Consider the following 16,604-nt stretch of genomic DNA (forward strand, 5'->3'; position numbering starts at 1 on the left):
CAAGATAATAACTGTTAACATTTTAGTGTATATTCCTTTTTTTCTATATATATGTAGACATATGCAGAAGAGTATCTTCATTTTTAAAAAACAATGTAAAAATCAATGGCTAATTGACCAGATCTAGCCAGCTGCCACCAAAAAACCAAGGGAGTGTTTGGATTGTATGGGAGGTGGGAAGGGGGTGACTTTGCTCTTAAACTGTGATTTGTGTGTGTTTGTGCAAGCATGTTAAGCATTTCTCTGTCTTGTGTTCATTCACAGCTGTGATTAGTGCCCATCCCATCCATTCCCTCGATAACCCTCACCATCATTTCCACTCCAGCAGCCTCGCTTCTCCAGCTCGCAGTCATCTCTACCACCCGGGCAGCCCATGGCCCATTGGCACATCCATGTCCCTTTCAGACAGGGCCAATTCCACAGGTGAGAGATGAGGATCAAGCCCAGATGGAAACCATTCCAAAAGAGTCGGCAAGCGGAAATGGGGAAGGACTTGCCCTACTTAGAAGAGGGATTTGGAATTTTTCTGTTTTATTTAACTTAGCATAACATTTCTGTGACTGACTCAAATTTGTTTCTGTAAAATTCACCCCATATTTCTACTTAAGTTTTAAACATTCAGTGCAAGGTTTCCTTTTAGTAAAAACAGTATCTCTAATCACATAAGCATCCCTTGTTCCATAAACTTGCACTTTAACTCAGTCTTTTTTCCAATTTCTTTCTTTTAATCCTCTAGTTTGAAAGGAAAACTCATCCTGGGTGATTTCAGACACTAGTGGTTGCCTTTGCATGGCAGTCACCCTAACGTTGGGTAGGTCCAAAGGTTAACTGTTACAGACAGGTTACTTCCACCATGGACCAAAGTGCAAACAACATCCAAGGAGCAGTGGGGCCACCAGCCACGAGGAGTTGTGTGTATTGTAAACCACAGGGTGCCTGATGTAAACCTCAGGATTATTAAAATTAGGAAGCGATGCACAGGAATAGATCCTCTCTGAAGAAACAGAAAATTACCTCTGGAGTGTATTTAAAGAAATACATTGCTAGACAAACATGTCCCAGTTTGGAAATCTTAGGAAACCGCATTATCAAACAGTTTTAAGGAGGAAAGAAATAGTGAAGGTGTGGGGACAGTAAGTGGCATAAATATTCTTCATTAATTGAAAATTAATTTTCATCCTCAGTTTTAAACGGCAAGCCTAGTAACTTCCCATATATTCAACATATTATTTTTCCACCATTTGAAACTTGCCTATTAATAGTTATTATGTTACTGATAGAACTGAGTTTTGCTGGTCTGGGGAATAAGGGAATTTCAAGTGAGTTCCATTTTAAAAGAACCTCAAAACTTTATGCTAGAAGTTTGGGTTTCCAGTAATATCCCCATTCTTTTAAGTTTTTTGTTTTTCTTTGGTTTCTTTGTTTGTTTGTTTTTGAGACAGAGTCTCAGTCTGTTGCCCAGGCTGGAGTGCAGTGGTGCGATCTCGGCTCACTGTAACCTCCACCTCCTGGGTTCAAGCAATTCTCCTGCCTCAGCCTCCCAAGTAGCTGGGATTACAGGCACACACCACCATGCCCAGCTGATTTTTGTATTCTTAGTAGAGATGGGGTTTCCCCATGTTGGCCAGGCTGGTCTCAAACTCCTGACTTCAAGTGATCCGCCTGCATCGGCCTCCCAAAGTGCTGAAATTACAGGCGTGAGCTACCGCGCCCGGTCCCCATTCTTTCAAGTTTTCATCAATCATAAACATACCCAAAACATCAAATGAAGCTTTATTAAGGGGTGCCTAATAATTTCCAACATTATCTACTCCCAAAGCTATTACCTGATTTGGAGAATGCTGCTTTAACTCACATCTAAATTTGGCCTTCCAGGCTGAGCAGTGTGGCTCATGCCTGTAATTCTAGCACTTTGGGTGGCCGAGGCAGGAGGATCGCTTGAGCCCATGAGTTCGTGACCAGCCTGGGCAACAAGGCAAGATCCCGTCTCTACTAAATATTAAATATATATATATATATATATAAATTTGGCCTTTCTACTATCTCCCTCCAAATCCCAATTTGGAGTCCTGCATTTAGGAAAGATGGTTTACAAGATAGACAGTTACTCCAGCCAGCTGCATGGAGAGCCAAAGTCTGCCTTACAGAAATAGTCTCAAATAGAACAGAGGACCAGAAAGCAGCCTCCACACCTGCTCTTAGAAAGGAGGTTTTGTGCCCAACCCTGTTTCTCCATCTTTAAGGCCAAGGAATCTCACATGCTAGGATGTGGTCCTGCCTGAGTGGATGGCAGGCACCTTCCAATCAAATCAGCCCCTTCCTCCTTCCTCCTGGGTTTGGGGATTGGAGAGAAGCATGGCAGCTCCTACCCAGCCCTCTCCCTTGTGATCTAGTGTTGGTAAGCATTCCCTGCTCTACGGACCTAGGCAGAAAGTGAAGAGAGGGGGAAAGAATAATTTGCATTACTGAGAGAGGCCATGCTTTGATGACTAGTTGGATAATAGAAGGTAAAACTAAAGTGATAGACTTACTGAAGACTGATTTGAAATGTAGACCAAGTATCCAGAAATGATCAAAGTTCTTTTTCATGATTGTACTTTGCTAAGCTCCTGTGTCTCTGGAGCTCAGAGTGTTGTCACAGCTTGGTATATATGGGCTAAGCAGGGCCAGTCTCTGCTCTAAGGAGCATTCACTATGTCACCACCACTTGACATTGGAAAAGCACTTTCCTCTTGTCCAATCACTTGGCCAGTGTGAACTCTGTGTCTTAACTCTTTAAGAGGCAAGTCAGTCAGGAAGTAGCCCCCTTGCCAAAGCAGGAATTTTACTTACTGCATGGATTCTAAGCAGGCCAGTGATTTTGCACACTGTCAGGGAGCACCCTTCATGAAAAAAGCAACACGCCTGGGGCCCCCGGAGTTGTGCAAGGCAGCCCTGGTCTGTGGTAGCAGGCCAGGGTGCTGACTCATGTAGGCAACCCCATTTTCCTTTTTCACCTTTTGCGCCATCTCTTTGGCCCTCAGAAGCTTATATATCCAGTTACAGACCGTTGAGGCAGTCAGGAGAGGCCTGTTTGCCCAGAGCTGACCTAGCATATCTGTCAGTACAGGCTGACATGGTCTGGACATGAGTCTACTGTTCTCTCTCCTCCTCCCTGCTACCCTTCCTAGCCAGCTCCTACCCTGCCCAGCTTCTCCCTGGCCCAGGATCACAGAGGGGGACCACCAGCTCCCCCGCCGTGGGGATGGCTAGCTTGAGCAAGCCTAAGAAGATCCTCAGCACACCCCTTTAAGGGGTGAGGAGTGACCTAAGCCTGGTAGGGCCAACACAGTTAGACACACTTGGGAGGGTGTATGAGTCCCTCATCCATGGACCCAGGATCAGAGGTGCCACTCGTGACTGGTGTGGCCTGACTTCTCAGAGCCCAAGGGCACAGATTCACTGCTACCTCAGCAACAAAGGCAGGGAAATGTGTTGGATTTCTGCAGATTGCTCATGCTTTACAGTATCCCCATCTGCGGGGATACATTCCAAGACCCTCCTCCCCTCCCCCCCTGCAGTGGAGGCCTGAAGTCACATGTAGTACTGAACCCTTTATATCTGTGTTATCCATCTGATAACCGAGACAGCTACTAAGTTACTCAAGGGCAGGTAGTGTACGCAGTCTGGATAGGTTGGACTAAGGGATGAGGCACATCCCCAGTGGAATGGCGCAAGATTTCATCATGCTACTCAGAACGGTGCAAAATGTAAAGCTTATGAATTATTTATTTCTGGAATTTTTCATTTAAATTTTTGGACAGCAGTTGGCCACAGATAATTGAAACCATTGAAAGCAAAAGCATGGATAAGGGGGACTTCTGTACTTGTTAAGGTTGAGGACTCCAGAAGTCAGAAGAGGCCTTTAGGCCACCTGGTACAGTCCATTGCCCTGAGCTGTGTCCCCGTCCCTCTCCTCATGGGTGGGGAAGCTGGTCACCAGCTCATGCTGTTGGAAGGGTCTTCCTCATGTGGTCTCCCCGGGCCTTGGTGCTGCTTCTGCCCCACAGGGTGGGGGCAAGTGGTAGTCTGGGTGTGGAAAGGTGTGTGGTGGTCCAGAGCATGTGTGTGGAAGTCGGAAGGCAGGGATTCAGATTCCACCCTGCTAGTTCTTAACTGTGCAAATGGGCAATTTGCTTAACCTCCCAGTGCCTTCTGAGTTACTTTGAGGATCTAGTGAACTAATGAATGTAAAGCAGCTAGCATAGTGCTTGGCTTAAAGTAAGCACCCAGTAATTTACAAAGAAAAGAATCTTAATAGATAGATATTCAAGCACCGTGTTCAGCACTTTTCATACATCTCATTCAATCCTCAAAGAATTATGTGTTATTCTCCCTCTTTTGTAGATGAAGAAACTGAGACTCAGAGATATTCAGTGACTTTGTCAAATTCACCCAGCTAGTACACAAAGATTGGAGTCCAGGTCTGTCTGACTCCAGAGTCCGTGCTTTTCTACCCTGCTGTGCTGCCTTCCAGAACAACTCTGCCCCTTCTTATATTTTGAGATTGTTATCATGTTCTTCCTGAGCCTTCCCTTCTCCAGGCTAATCTACCCCGATTTCTTTCTCTGAATCAAAAATGCCCTTCATTTGGCATGATCTGAAAGCTGTGTGCAGACCTCTGGGCTGCTCTGTTTGTTGTCCAATTCTCACTTGAGCTATGGGTTTTTTGCTGTGATGAGGCCATGCACAGTCCCTGGAGGCATGAAGGCCTGTGGCATTGGCCTCTCCTGCAGTGACCGCCAGGCCTTGTCAGCAGAGCTGGCTACTGTCAGGTACCCGGCCAGCCTTGGTGGTTAGCCATGGTTGTCTATGAAAGGCCACTCTCTGAGATTCCAGTGAGTGAAGTTTTTAATTTTCTTTTATACTTATTTATATCTTAATATCTTAGTCATCTCAGGAACCTTTACAAGTGCTTCATAATAAATAATGAGGAGAACTTTAAATCTATAAAATTGTGACCACTTAGCTATGAGGTGAAAAACTGGAATAGCTGGTTGAGTACAAAATTGTTCGAGACTCCATTCTTATCCCTGGCAGTGGTGCTAATCCATGTTCTCTTGGACTAGCACTGATCGCAAGTGCTGTTGAGCTGGTTTAGGGAACCCCTAGAAGTAGCCAAACTCTGGGACTTTCACATATTTAATGGCAAAAGAAATGCTAACATTTAGACTTTCCTGCTGTAGAATCCGTTCGAAATACCCCCAGCACTGACACCATGCCAGCCTCTTCGTCTCAAACATGCTGCACTGATCACCAGGACCCTGAAGGTGCTACCAGCTCCTCTTACTTGGCCAGCTCCCAAGAGGAAGATTCAGGCCAGAGTCTTCCCACTGCCCACGTTCGCCCTTCCCACCCATTGAAGAGCTTCGCTGTGCCGGCAGTCCCACCTCCAGGACCTCCCGCCTATGATCCTGCATTGCCAAGCACACCATTACTGTCCCAGCAAGGTGAGTGAGGATGGCAGCACACCTGGAGGGAGCACACCTGGAGGGACCCTTTGGCTCAAGCTTGGGACAAAGCCACCCCTTCTTTGAAGTATAGCAAAGCAAATATCCTCCAAGCCTATCTTAGCAATTCAGTTAGAGTAGCAGTGTGCCATTGCCCCGCCCAGGAAGTTTATGGGCTCCCCTTTTCTGGGAAGACTTACAAACTGGGGAATAATTTGCTGGGAACCAAGGGCTGACCTTTTGAATTGTGTTTTATGTGCAGCACCTTTGGTGGTAAGTCCAATGGCATGGGAATGGATAGCAGATCTAGTCTGCCCAGACCCCTGGAATCACCTCATTTTGTAAGGTCCCTGCAAACTAGAGAAGGGATCAGGGAAGCCAAGGCTTGGACTCATAGGGTGGTGAAAGCAGAAGTAACCTCAGAATAGGGAAAGGAATCCTGTGAAGGGAAAGTCATTTACCCAAATCCACACAGCTCAGTAACAGTCCCCTGACCTCAAAGGCATGCTTGCTTTCTGCTCTTCCAAATTGTTACCTATTCATTTGCTTTAGAATAAGTCAGTGGTTTTCAAAATTTCTGGTCTCAGTATCCCTTTATAGCTTAAAAGCTATTGAGCACCTAAAAGAGCTTTTCTTCATATGGGTTATATCTATCAATATTTACCATATTAAAATTAAAACTAAGAAATTTTTAAAGTATTTTGTTCATTTAAAAAAGCAAGTATCTATCATGTTAAGATAACTAGCATATTTTTATGAAAAACAACTATTTTCTTTTTTTTTTTTTTTTTATTTGGGATGGAGTCTCGCTCTGTCACCCAGGCTGGAGTACAGTGGCGTGATCTCGGCTCACTGTAAGCTCCGACTCCCGGGTTCACGCCATTCTCCTGCCTTAGCCTCCCAAGCAGCTGGGACTACAGGTGCCCACCACCATGCGCAGCTAATTTTTTGTGTATTTAGTAGAGACGGGGTTTCACTGCATTAGCCAGGATGGTCTTGATCTCGTGACCTCGTGATCCGCCTGCCTCGGCCTCCCAAAGTGCTGGGAATATAGGCGTGAGCCACTGCGCCCAGCCGAAAAGCAACTATTTTCAAAACAAAAATATAGTGAGAAGAGTCGTTTTATTTTTTGCAGATCTCTTTAATGTCTGGCTTAATAGAAGACAGCTGGATTTTCCTATCTGCTTCTGCATTCAATCTGTTGCAATATGGTGTTTTGGTTGAAATATAAGAAGAAAATCTGGCCTAACAGATATGTAATTGGAAAAGGGAAGAGTATTTTTATAACCTTTTCAGATAATTGTGGATATTCTTTTTTGATACTACAGCAAAACTCAGCAAGTTGTAGTTTTTTAAAGGTTTGTTTGTAAAGTGAAATCTGAAACCTTATCTATGAAATATTCATACTTCTTTCCATTAAAATTCATTCATCTGTCTTGCATTTAATGCATGATACTAAAACATCACACATCGGTCATTTAGAAAATATTGGTCCACTACATTATGCAAATTCTGCAAATAGTGATACATTTCATTATTCAGTATCTAAAAACATATTCATTAGTATCATCAAAATGTGTAAGTATTAAGTTCTCAAGACCATGGTGGCGGATGCAAGTTTTCCAAAATCCTGATTTTTACTTAAAACTTAAATTTTATCATTGGCAAGAAACACTATCCATTGTGTTCCTTGAATTGACAGGCTCACTTTGTTCATTTTCTAAAAGATGTCTCAGGAACCAGTTTGTCTGTCTTTGAACTAACAGTGATATTCCATGATAAAAACATTCAACTCAAAACTCAAAACTATCACAAGTACCTTCATTTAAGACAGCTGTTGGCCGGGCGCGGTGGCTCACGCTTGTAATCCCAGCACTTCGGGAGGCCGGGGCGGGTAGATCACCTGAGGTCAGGAGTTCAAGACCAGCCTGGCCACCATGGTGAAACCCCCGCCTCTACTAAAAATACAAAAAGTTAGCCGGGTGTGGTAGCAGACACCTGTAATCCCAGCTACTTGAGAGGCTGAGGCAGGAGAATCACTTGAACCCGGGAGGTGGAGGTTGCAGTGAGCCGAGGTTGCTCCACTGCACTCCAGCCTGGGCAACAAGGAGAGACTCCGTCTCAAAAAAAAAGACAGCTGTCATACTTTGCACACAGCTGAAGTAGTTTATGCATACTTTCCATTTTGTCACATACAGTAAGGTCAAGATTTAGTAAAATAAAAAATATGTACTCCTTTATTAAGGATGGTTCTTAGTGAAACTGGCTTTTTTAAACTGCACGTGCGTGTCAGTGAATGGCTTTACAGTTTGGCACCACTGCCTTAATTTGTGCTAAGGCTCCAGCAGCTCACCCACTATTGCCTTTGTATCCTCAGTGCAAAGGCAAACACAGTGGAAAGGCAAATAATGTCTTACTATAAAGAGAGCTTTGGCCTTCCAGATATCCTGCAAGGGTTTGTGGACTACCACACTTTGAGAACCACTGGACTAGGATATTGGTTTTCTAGAGACAGTGGAATATTTTCTCTGGCCTCATGAATGCCCTGCTATCTCCCTACTTCCCTCTTATTCCAGTAACTTTTCAGAGCGGTATCCCTGCACTGGGTCTGTATGTCTCTCTCACCCTGAAGCAGCACTTGGACCTTAGGGCCTTCATGAGGTCTAGGGGAGGCAGGCTTGGCCACATATCTGATGGTGCCCTTTCCCCTCAGCTCTGAACCATCACATTCACTCAGTGAAGACAGCCTCCATCGGGACTCTAGGAAGGAGCCGGCCTCCTATGCCAGTGGTTGTTCCCAGTGCCCCTGAAGTGCAGGAGACCACAAGGATGTTGGAAGACTCCGAGAGTGTAAGTTTGTGGGGCCATCAGTCCAGCCAGATTGCCTGGGAACATGCCCCAGGGCCTGAGACTGCTGGTCAAGCTGATATTCTGTGCATACCAGGCCCGCCACCCAGAACTATGAAGCAGATACACTCATTCATTCAGTAGATACAGTGTTGAGCATCTCTTCTGAGCTGGGAACTGTGCTGAGGACTTGGTCTGCTTTCTTTCCCATATCCACTCTTTTTTTTTTTTTGAGACAGAATCTTGCTCTGTCTCCCAGGCTGGAATACAGTGGCATGACCTCGGCTCACTACGACGTCTGCGTCCCGGGTTCAAGGGATTCTCCTGCCTCAGCCTCCTGAGTAGCTGGAACTACAGGCACCCATCACCATGCCTGGCTATTGTTTTGTATTTTTAATAGAGATGGGGTTTCACTATGTTGGCCAGGCTGGTCTTGAACTCCCTACCTCAGGTGATCCACCTGCCTCGGCCTCCCAAAGTGCTGGGATTACAGACATGAGCCACCACGCCCGGCCCCCATATCCACTCTTGAACATCTTAAATTAGCTTTTCATACTAGCCCAGCTAATGGCCCCTCCCCCCACTTCCTGCCTGCCTTTTAGTTCTGTCCCTTCTGTCAGTGTTCTTTTCTTGGTTTGAACCATCCATACGTTCCCTCAGTTCTACTCTTTGTCGTTTCCTGAGCAAGATGCTGGGGGAGAAAGTGTCTGAGTGGTTGTTCTCGAAACAAAAATCACCAGGGTCTTTCTTTGATCTTTCACTCTCAAACTCCAGTAAAAATGTTTTGCCTCTGAATTTCCAGGTACAGGATTCTCTAAGCGGAAAGCCTGGGGCCCAGAGATCCAGGGACATACCAACTGTGCTGACTGGGGCAGAGACCTAGAAGGGGCAAGCAGTGGGCCTTCTGGCCTGTGAAGTCATTGTGACCCTGGGGAGTATGTGTTGGGAGAAAGGCATTGTGCATTATCAGGAAACGGGATCCTAGTGACCTTGGGTCTATCCTGCTACTTTCCACTCTTCTGAGCCACCCTGTGTGTTAGTAGCCAGTTTTCTGGGGCCATTTGACTACTGACCACATGATGCTTTGGCCTCTCTCTGGGCTCTCCTTTCTGGGCTGCTCCCTGGATCCAGCCCAGTAACAGTGTTTTCTTTTCCATAGAGCTATGAACCAGATGAGCTGACCAAAGAGATGGCCCACCTGGAAGGACTAATGAAGGACCTAAACGCTATCACAACAGCATGACGACCTTCACCAGGACATGACTTCAAACCTGAGTCTGGAAGTCTTGGAACTTACCCTTGAAAACAAGGAATTGTACAGAGTACGAGAGGACAGCACTTGAGAACACAGAATGAGCCAGCATACTGGCCAGCGCCTCTGTGTAGGGCTGGCTCCAGGCATGGCCACCTGCCTTCCCCTGGTCAGCCTGGAAGAAGCCTGTGTCGAGGCAGCTTCCCTTTGCCTGCTGATATTCTGCAGGACTGGGCACCATGGGCCAAAATTTTGTGTCCAGGGAAGAGGCGAGAAGTGCAACCTGCATTTCACTTTGTGGTCAGGCCGTGTCTTTGTGCTGTGACTGCATCGCCTTTATGGAGTGTAGACATTGGCATTTATGTACAATTTTATTTGTGTCTTATTTTATTTTACCTTCAAAAACAAAAACGCCATCCAAAACCAAGGAAGTCCTTGGTGTTCTCCACAAGTGGTTGACATTTGACTGCTTGTTCCAGTTATGTATGGAAAGTCTTTGACAGTGTGGGTCGTTCCTGGGGTTGGCTTGTTTTTTGGTTTCATTTTTATTTTTTAATTCTGAGTCATTGCATCCTCTACCAGCTGTTAATCCATCACTCTGAGGGGGAGGAAATGTTGCATTGCTGTTTGTAAGCTTTTTTTATTATTTTTTTATTATAATTATTAAAGGCCTGACTCTTTCCTCTCATCACTGTGAGATTACAGATCTATTTGAATTGAATGAAATGTAACATTGAAAAGACTTGTTTGTTGCTTTCTGTGCAGTTTCAGTATTGGGGCGGGGTGGGGGGCTGGGGGTTGGTAATAGGAAATGGAGGGGCTGCTGAGGTTCTGTGAATGTTTCTGTCATTGTACTTTCTTCCAGAAGCCTGCAGAGAATGGAAGCATCTTCTTTATTGTCCTTTCCTGGCATGTCCATCCTGATTGTCACTACGTTGCAACTGGAGTTTGATTTGGATCTGGTTTTAAAATTCTTCTGTGCAATAGATGGGTTTGAGGATTTAGCGGCCCTGATGTCTTGGTCATAGCCTGGTAAGAATGTCCATGCTGAGGAGCCAGGTGTTGTATTTCTAATTGCCTGAGTCACACAGAGTAGGGTAAGAGCCTGACCCCATTCTATAAATCAGAAAGCAAGGATGGAGACCCTTTCCTGCTGCTATTATTGGCTCTCTTTGAGGAAGTTGGAGGTTAAGGAAGGAACTTGTTTGTTTCCATATACGACTCCTTCTTCTCTCTAGTTCCAGTCTTCAGCCAGTCCAGCGCTCTCTTCCACACTTCAGAGCCCCTTCAGAGAAAGCATTAGCAGGAATGAGACAAGGCAGAGCTGCAGTGCCCCCTGAGGCTTCCACACATCTTTCTGAATATTATTTTTCAAGTAACAAGTGACAGGGACAGCGGAAACAGCTGCCCCCCCGCCCCCCCATCCCAGCAGCTCAGCTAAGCCCTGATGAGAATGAAGCCACAGGAGTTGTCTGAGGTGAACCCAGCCGCTCAGCCACACGTGGAAGCCATTGCCTTTGCACATAGTTCTTGGGTTCTTTTTCCTAAAAAGGTAAGGAGCTGAGGTGTGTGGTTTTTTAATATTAAGAATATATAATGGAAAACACACGACTGACGCTCAGGCATCTTCCCCTACTCCTCAACAGATCCCCAGAAGACAGCATGGAAGGCAGTGTAGACAGTAAATCGGGCTTCAGTTCTATAGCCAAGAAGAGATCAGCTGCTGAAACCACCAGTGGGTACCCCAGGCCACCTGCCTTTGAACTTGGGGATTTGCCATGTTTGATCTTGTCACATACTTGCTTTTTTACAAGATGAACTCTTTGTATTTATGATTTGGGGGGCAATGAAAGGTGCAATGCAGGAACTGCTGCTGCCGAGCTCGCTGGTCACATGGGGGTGCCAGGCGGGATTCTGGAAAACCAGTGCACTTAAACTGATCCTGAAGAGAGCTGTCCCAGCACTCTGGCCACCAGGAGGGCCAGATTCCCCAGAAACTACCTTTTGCCCAAAGAACATGCTCAGTATTTGGGGCATTTCCTCCCACGAACCCTGACTGCTTCTGTTACCTCAGGGCCTTGGTACCTGGATACTGCCACAGAATTGGGGCGGGTGGGGGAGGGGCCAATTTTTAAATAAAATAACTGTTCAAAGTTGGGGGTTTTTTAAAAAATTAAGAAAAAGGAAAGCTATTCTGTATTGCACCTTTTCACAATTGAATACATTTTCTTACATTTTCCTGTGATTTTTGAAACTAAACCATTGTGTGTCCTGTAGTGTCCTAGTTGAGCTGCCGCTCAGCAGCTTCCTCGGGGGGATTTGGAACACCTGTGTCTGTCGCCGCACTGCCTGTGGGAGGGGCCCGGAGGGCTGCTGGGACTGGCGTCTGTACACACTTGTTTGGCCTTTTCTGTAGTTGATGGTGTAAACTCTATGGCTTTTTAAAAACGATTTCATGTTTTTATTTAGTATTGGAAATCCAATACACTTTTTTAATCCAATCAAACTCTGGTCTGGTCAAAGAGTTATTTTCCTTTGTCCTTAAAAAACAACAACAACAACAACAACTTTGGGGCCCCCTGCTTCCCAGCCTCTAACTGACTTCACTGTTGCCTTCACAACTGTAAAGCCAGTAGTCTATGAGGAGACTCAGGGAAGGGTGGCAGGTGAGCCAGGAGGCTGCAGGAGGTGTTTGGACCGTCCACCAGTACCAAAAATGAGTCTTGTCCCTGTTCCCATCCCCCTGTTGCTGCCCTGCAGGGACTGAGCGGCCTGAGGAATCAGAGGGGGCCCCTGGCAGCCATCCCTGAATGGAGTGCAGGCCATGTCCCTGCCGCGGCAGCGCATTCTGTTAGGGCAGACTGACTGTCCACGCGGGGCCTGGCCTCCCCACTCCCAGCCCCACCACTCATAGGGACCTGAAGCTGGAGTAGATGTCTCCTGGGATGCCCGCTTGCCCTAGGCTGCCTCACCTTACTGTGTTCACTGTGTAAGATTCCTCGTGGTGTCCCAGAGTCTGGGCCAGGGAATAGGTGACCTCAGCAGCCAGAGGCCTGAGCTTGCAATAATAGAATGAGGGCTAAACACAGAGCACAGTGTCCTCACTGCTTCCTTTGCCCCGCTGTTCATCTGCTCTGTGGCTAGAGTGTACTTTAGGAAGCCCAAATCCTGTCCTTCCCATTAGCCACACTCCACTGGGCTCAGGATGAAGTCCGTGCTCCCATAGCTGCAGGTTGGTGCTTGTCTGCCACAGCCTCCAGGTCCAGACTAACATTGCCTTGTGTACCAGGGGTGTGGCCACAGAAAGCTACCAGTGAGGCCATTCTCAGTCTGCCTGGAGTGTCCTCTTTACTGCCATTCTGTCTTAAGTGCCGGGCGTCTGCTGCTACTATCCCTCCTGTGCGTCCCTAGGTGGAGCTCTTGGCACATTTTGCCGTGATTTGTGAGTCTTTTCCTGGGCCCTGTGGGCTCAGTGGGGACAAGATTATTTCTCACTCCTTTCTGAATGTCTAATGCCAGGGGCAGTTTCTGACAATAGCAGATGCTTGTCTCTTGGATGGATAGACAAACAGTCACGAGGACTCATGCCCTGGAGCGTGCTGAAAGCCTTCACATACACGCACAAGAAGCCCCCTCCTGGCAGGGATCCTAGTAGGTCCCCAGTGTTCTGGTGCTAGAACACTCCCATTTCAGCAGCCATGGCCGTTTGGCCTCCTGGGGTAAACGTGAAAGATGAAAGATGACAGTCATAAGAAACGATGCTGGACTGGGCCCAGTGGCTCACGCCTGTAATCCCAGCACTTTGGGAGGCAGAGGCAGGCGGATCACCTGAGATCAGGAGTTCGTGACCAGCCTGGCCAACATAGTGAAACTCTGTCTTTACTAAAAATACAAAAATTAGCCAGGCATGGTGGCGGGTGCCTGTAATCCCAGCTACTTGGGAGGCTGAGGCAGGAGAATCGTTTGAACCTGGGAGACGGACGTTGCAGTGAGCAGAGACCATGCCATTGCACTCCAGCCTGGGCAAGAGTGAAACTCCATCTCAAAAAAAAAAAAAAAAGAAAAAGAAACAATGCTGCTGCCTCATGACCAACTTCAAGCTGGGAACTAACACAAGAATATCTTGCAGATTTGTTCTAAGATGAGCATATGGACAAGGCTCTATACGAAGAAGAAACACCTCTTCCCCTACCCCATTCCTGCCCCATCCATCAACCTCTCCCAATTGCAGCCACCTTCCTGCCAGAAGTGGGGAGAACCATCAGGAGAGACTGGAGACAAGCAATAAGCAAGCCATCAAATTGATGATGACAGGGCCATGGGCAGGGATTGGAGAACCAGAGAGCCAAGAGGAACCACCGCTAACCACAGACAGAAGAACCCCAGACAGCAGGTACCCGATTCTTAACCTAGGGTTCCCAGCTACCAAAGGAGGGAGTTCACCGGGGGTGCAGGAGGAAGAGGTAGGAGACAGTAGTTGAAAGAAAATAATACTTGTTTTTAATAATCTTTTAAATGTACATAATGTTGGAAAAGTGCTATTTAAAACTACCACTACCCTCTAAGCATGGTGGATGATATTCATCTCAAGACGCCCTTTTCCTCAATTAGGAACTTGGTTTGAAAAATGAAAGGGACCTAAAGCTGAGCTCCAAAAGGTTGGTGGGAATACCTGCTGCACTATAGCACAAGAATAATTCGGGATTTCCTGAAATAATTAGGGGTGGAGGGGACACGCAACCAGTATAATCAACAAGATGGTGCAAGAATGAGGGCCTCTGTGGGAAAGCACCCCAGTGGGAACTGGCTGGCCTCAGGGTGTTCAAAGACCTTTCTTAAATGGGAAGATCTTTTTGTTTGTTTGTTTGTTTTGTTGTTTTTGAGTCAGAGTCTCACTCTGTCACCCAGGCTGGAGTGCAGTGGCGTGATCTCGGCTCACTGCAACCTCCGCCTCCCAGGTTCAAGCGATTCTCCAGCCTCAGCCTCCAGAGTAGCTGGGACTACAGGCACCCGCCACCATGCCCAGCTAATTTTTGTATTTTTTAGTAGAGACAGGGTTTCACCATATTGGACAGGCTGGTCTCGAACTCCTGACCTCGTGATCCACCTGCCTCGGCCTCCCAAAATTCTGGGATTACAAGCGTGGACCACCGTGCCCGGCCAAATGAGAAGATCTTGCCCTATTTGCACTTCTATGGAGTGAACCCCCTCCAGCTCCCCAAATTTCATGTAACATCTGCTGTGTGCACATGGCCTTGAATGTGTTACTGGATACTCCCCCAGTGAAGAAAACAGCATCTGGGCCAACATGGCGGTGGGCAGGCCATGAGTCTGGCATGGCACGGGTGACCCATGAATGGAATTGGTTCGCTAGAAGCAGGAGCTGAGGGCCAGAAGTGACCATAAGAATCTAAACCTGAGAACTCTCAGAAGTCCAGGGGGCAAAGGGGGACACAGGTCAAGAAATGTGGGTTCCAATCAGCTTAATCCAGATTTTAAGAGGCAGACTGACCTCAGCTTGTGTCTGGGTTGCCATCGGTTTACAATTTCTCCCTCCTCAGGGTCCTGGAGCAAAGCCTCATCACCCTGTTACTAGGTGTCAGCCCCTTGCTAATGGGGTCTGCCTTCTGTGGACCCGGTTGCCCAAAGGAGAAATCTGGGAGCCATTCTAAATTCTTCCCTCAACACTACAGCACATTGCTCAGCAAATCCTGCCAGCTCTTACCTCTCAGAGGTCCCCCAGAGCAGCTCTTTGCTGTCTGGTAGGCAAACTACTAATTAAGCCCCCTGCCTGAGTCTCACCAGCAATCAGGGAGCGATCCTCCACACAAGTGTTCAGGTGCTGCTTCTAACGCAAATCTGATGCTTCCCCGCTGCTCAGCACTGTGCGATGAGAGCTCCAGCACCTGCCCTACGGTAGAGACTCCAGTGTGGCCCTGTCTGCCTCGTCCCTTTTATTTCCCACTAACCTGCCCCTTCACCCGAATTTGGCCCTAACCATTGACAGCAATTTACACTTGCAGAATAAGCCGTGATGTCTGGCCTCTGCTGTTTCCTCTGCCTCAGTTTCTCTCTATCCCCTACCCTGACCACTGGCTTTCTCTGTCTGGTCATATCTATTCATCTTTGAAGGCCCAGCCTAACCATCCAGTCCCCTGATATTCTTGTTCACGTTTCTGTCTCCGCCAATACACTGTGACCTCGCTAAGGAAAGCAGCTGTGCTTGGATTCTCCACCCGAGCACCCAGCACTCCATAGGTCTTCACTAAATGAACTTGCCTCGTGAGGCAGATGGACTTGAAATCAGGTAACTAATACATCATGGCCCGGTACTGAGGGAATTTAACAAAGCCCTAATTCCTCCTAGGAGCATATACTTAAGGTTTTGCAGAGGAACTAAGGCTGAGCTGAGTCTAGGGTGTAATGTGAGGCTTATCTTTCTGGAGGAAGGAGGAGGCCACTGCAGAGCTGTGGAGCTGCCTGCTTCACGTGGCCATCAGTACAGATCCCAGCCATCCCATGTCACTCCTGTGCTCAGCCTCCTGTCACTGCATTCAGTGCAGAGGCCCCAGCAGGCCAGTGCAAAGGCTATGGAGGGTGCACAGGTCTGGCTAGCTGGCCTTCGGGGAGAGAGGGAGCTGGTCCCCCAGATTCCTGGAACACTGCAAGGGCAATACTGGGCCCAGTCAAGCTAAGTTTGGCTGGCCAGATACCACAGCTTGGGGTCAGTTCTAGTGAGACAAGAATAAAGTGGTTCCTTTTGTAAACTCAAAACCCAGGTCTTGCCGAGAATTCTGGGCAGCTCATGGCTTTCTGGAGAGGAAAGAGCCAGGATTTACTTTTGAAGGCAAAATTATGGATCAGGCTCCTGCAGACAAAGTTGCCCAGGATATGTAAGGAGAATCAGCCAATGAACATTCTAGACTAACACACAGAAGGGAAATTGACTGTAACCAAAGCCAGAGAGATCTCAGTGTGGGCAGGTGGGATGAGAGAAGGAATATTTGCGGCCAGTC

At 47.2% G+C, this 16,604-nt stretch overlaps 1 protein-coding gene across 13 annotated transcripts in view; it reads left to right on the top strand.

The window, feature by feature from the left end:
* NEO1 (neogenin 1) overlaps positions 1 to 12,094 on the top strand; it is a 256,156-nt gene extending 244,062 nt beyond the window's left edge. For 8 of the 13 annotated variants that reach the window (XM_055363714.2, XM_031002302.3, XM_031002298.3 and 5 more), the window contains 4 exons: positions 265 to 423; positions 5,226 to 5,489; positions 8,203 to 8,339; positions 9,496 to 12,094. In XM_055363714.2, coding sequence (XP_055219689.2) covers positions 265 to 423; positions 5,226 to 5,489; positions 8,203 to 8,339; positions 9,496 to 9,579 — 644 coding nt within the window. In that variant the 3' untranslated portion in view covers positions 9,580 to 12,094. The remainder of the gene's footprint in view (positions 1 to 264; positions 424 to 5,225; positions 5,490 to 8,202; positions 8,340 to 9,495) is intronic. The other 5 variants (XM_031002303.3, XM_055363718.2, XM_031002304.3 and 2 more) reach the window with 2 other exon arrangements.
* Positions 12,095 to 16,604: the final 4,510 nt, after the last annotated feature.

The sequence above is a fragment of the Gorilla gorilla genome, chromosome 16 (genome assembly GCF_029281585.2).
Source record: "Gorilla gorilla gorilla isolate KB3781 chromosome 16, NHGRI_mGorGor1-v2.1_pri, whole genome shotgun sequence".
NCBI classification, from domain to species: domain Eukaryota; kingdom Metazoa; phylum Chordata; class Mammalia; order Primates; family Hominidae; genus Gorilla; species Gorilla gorilla.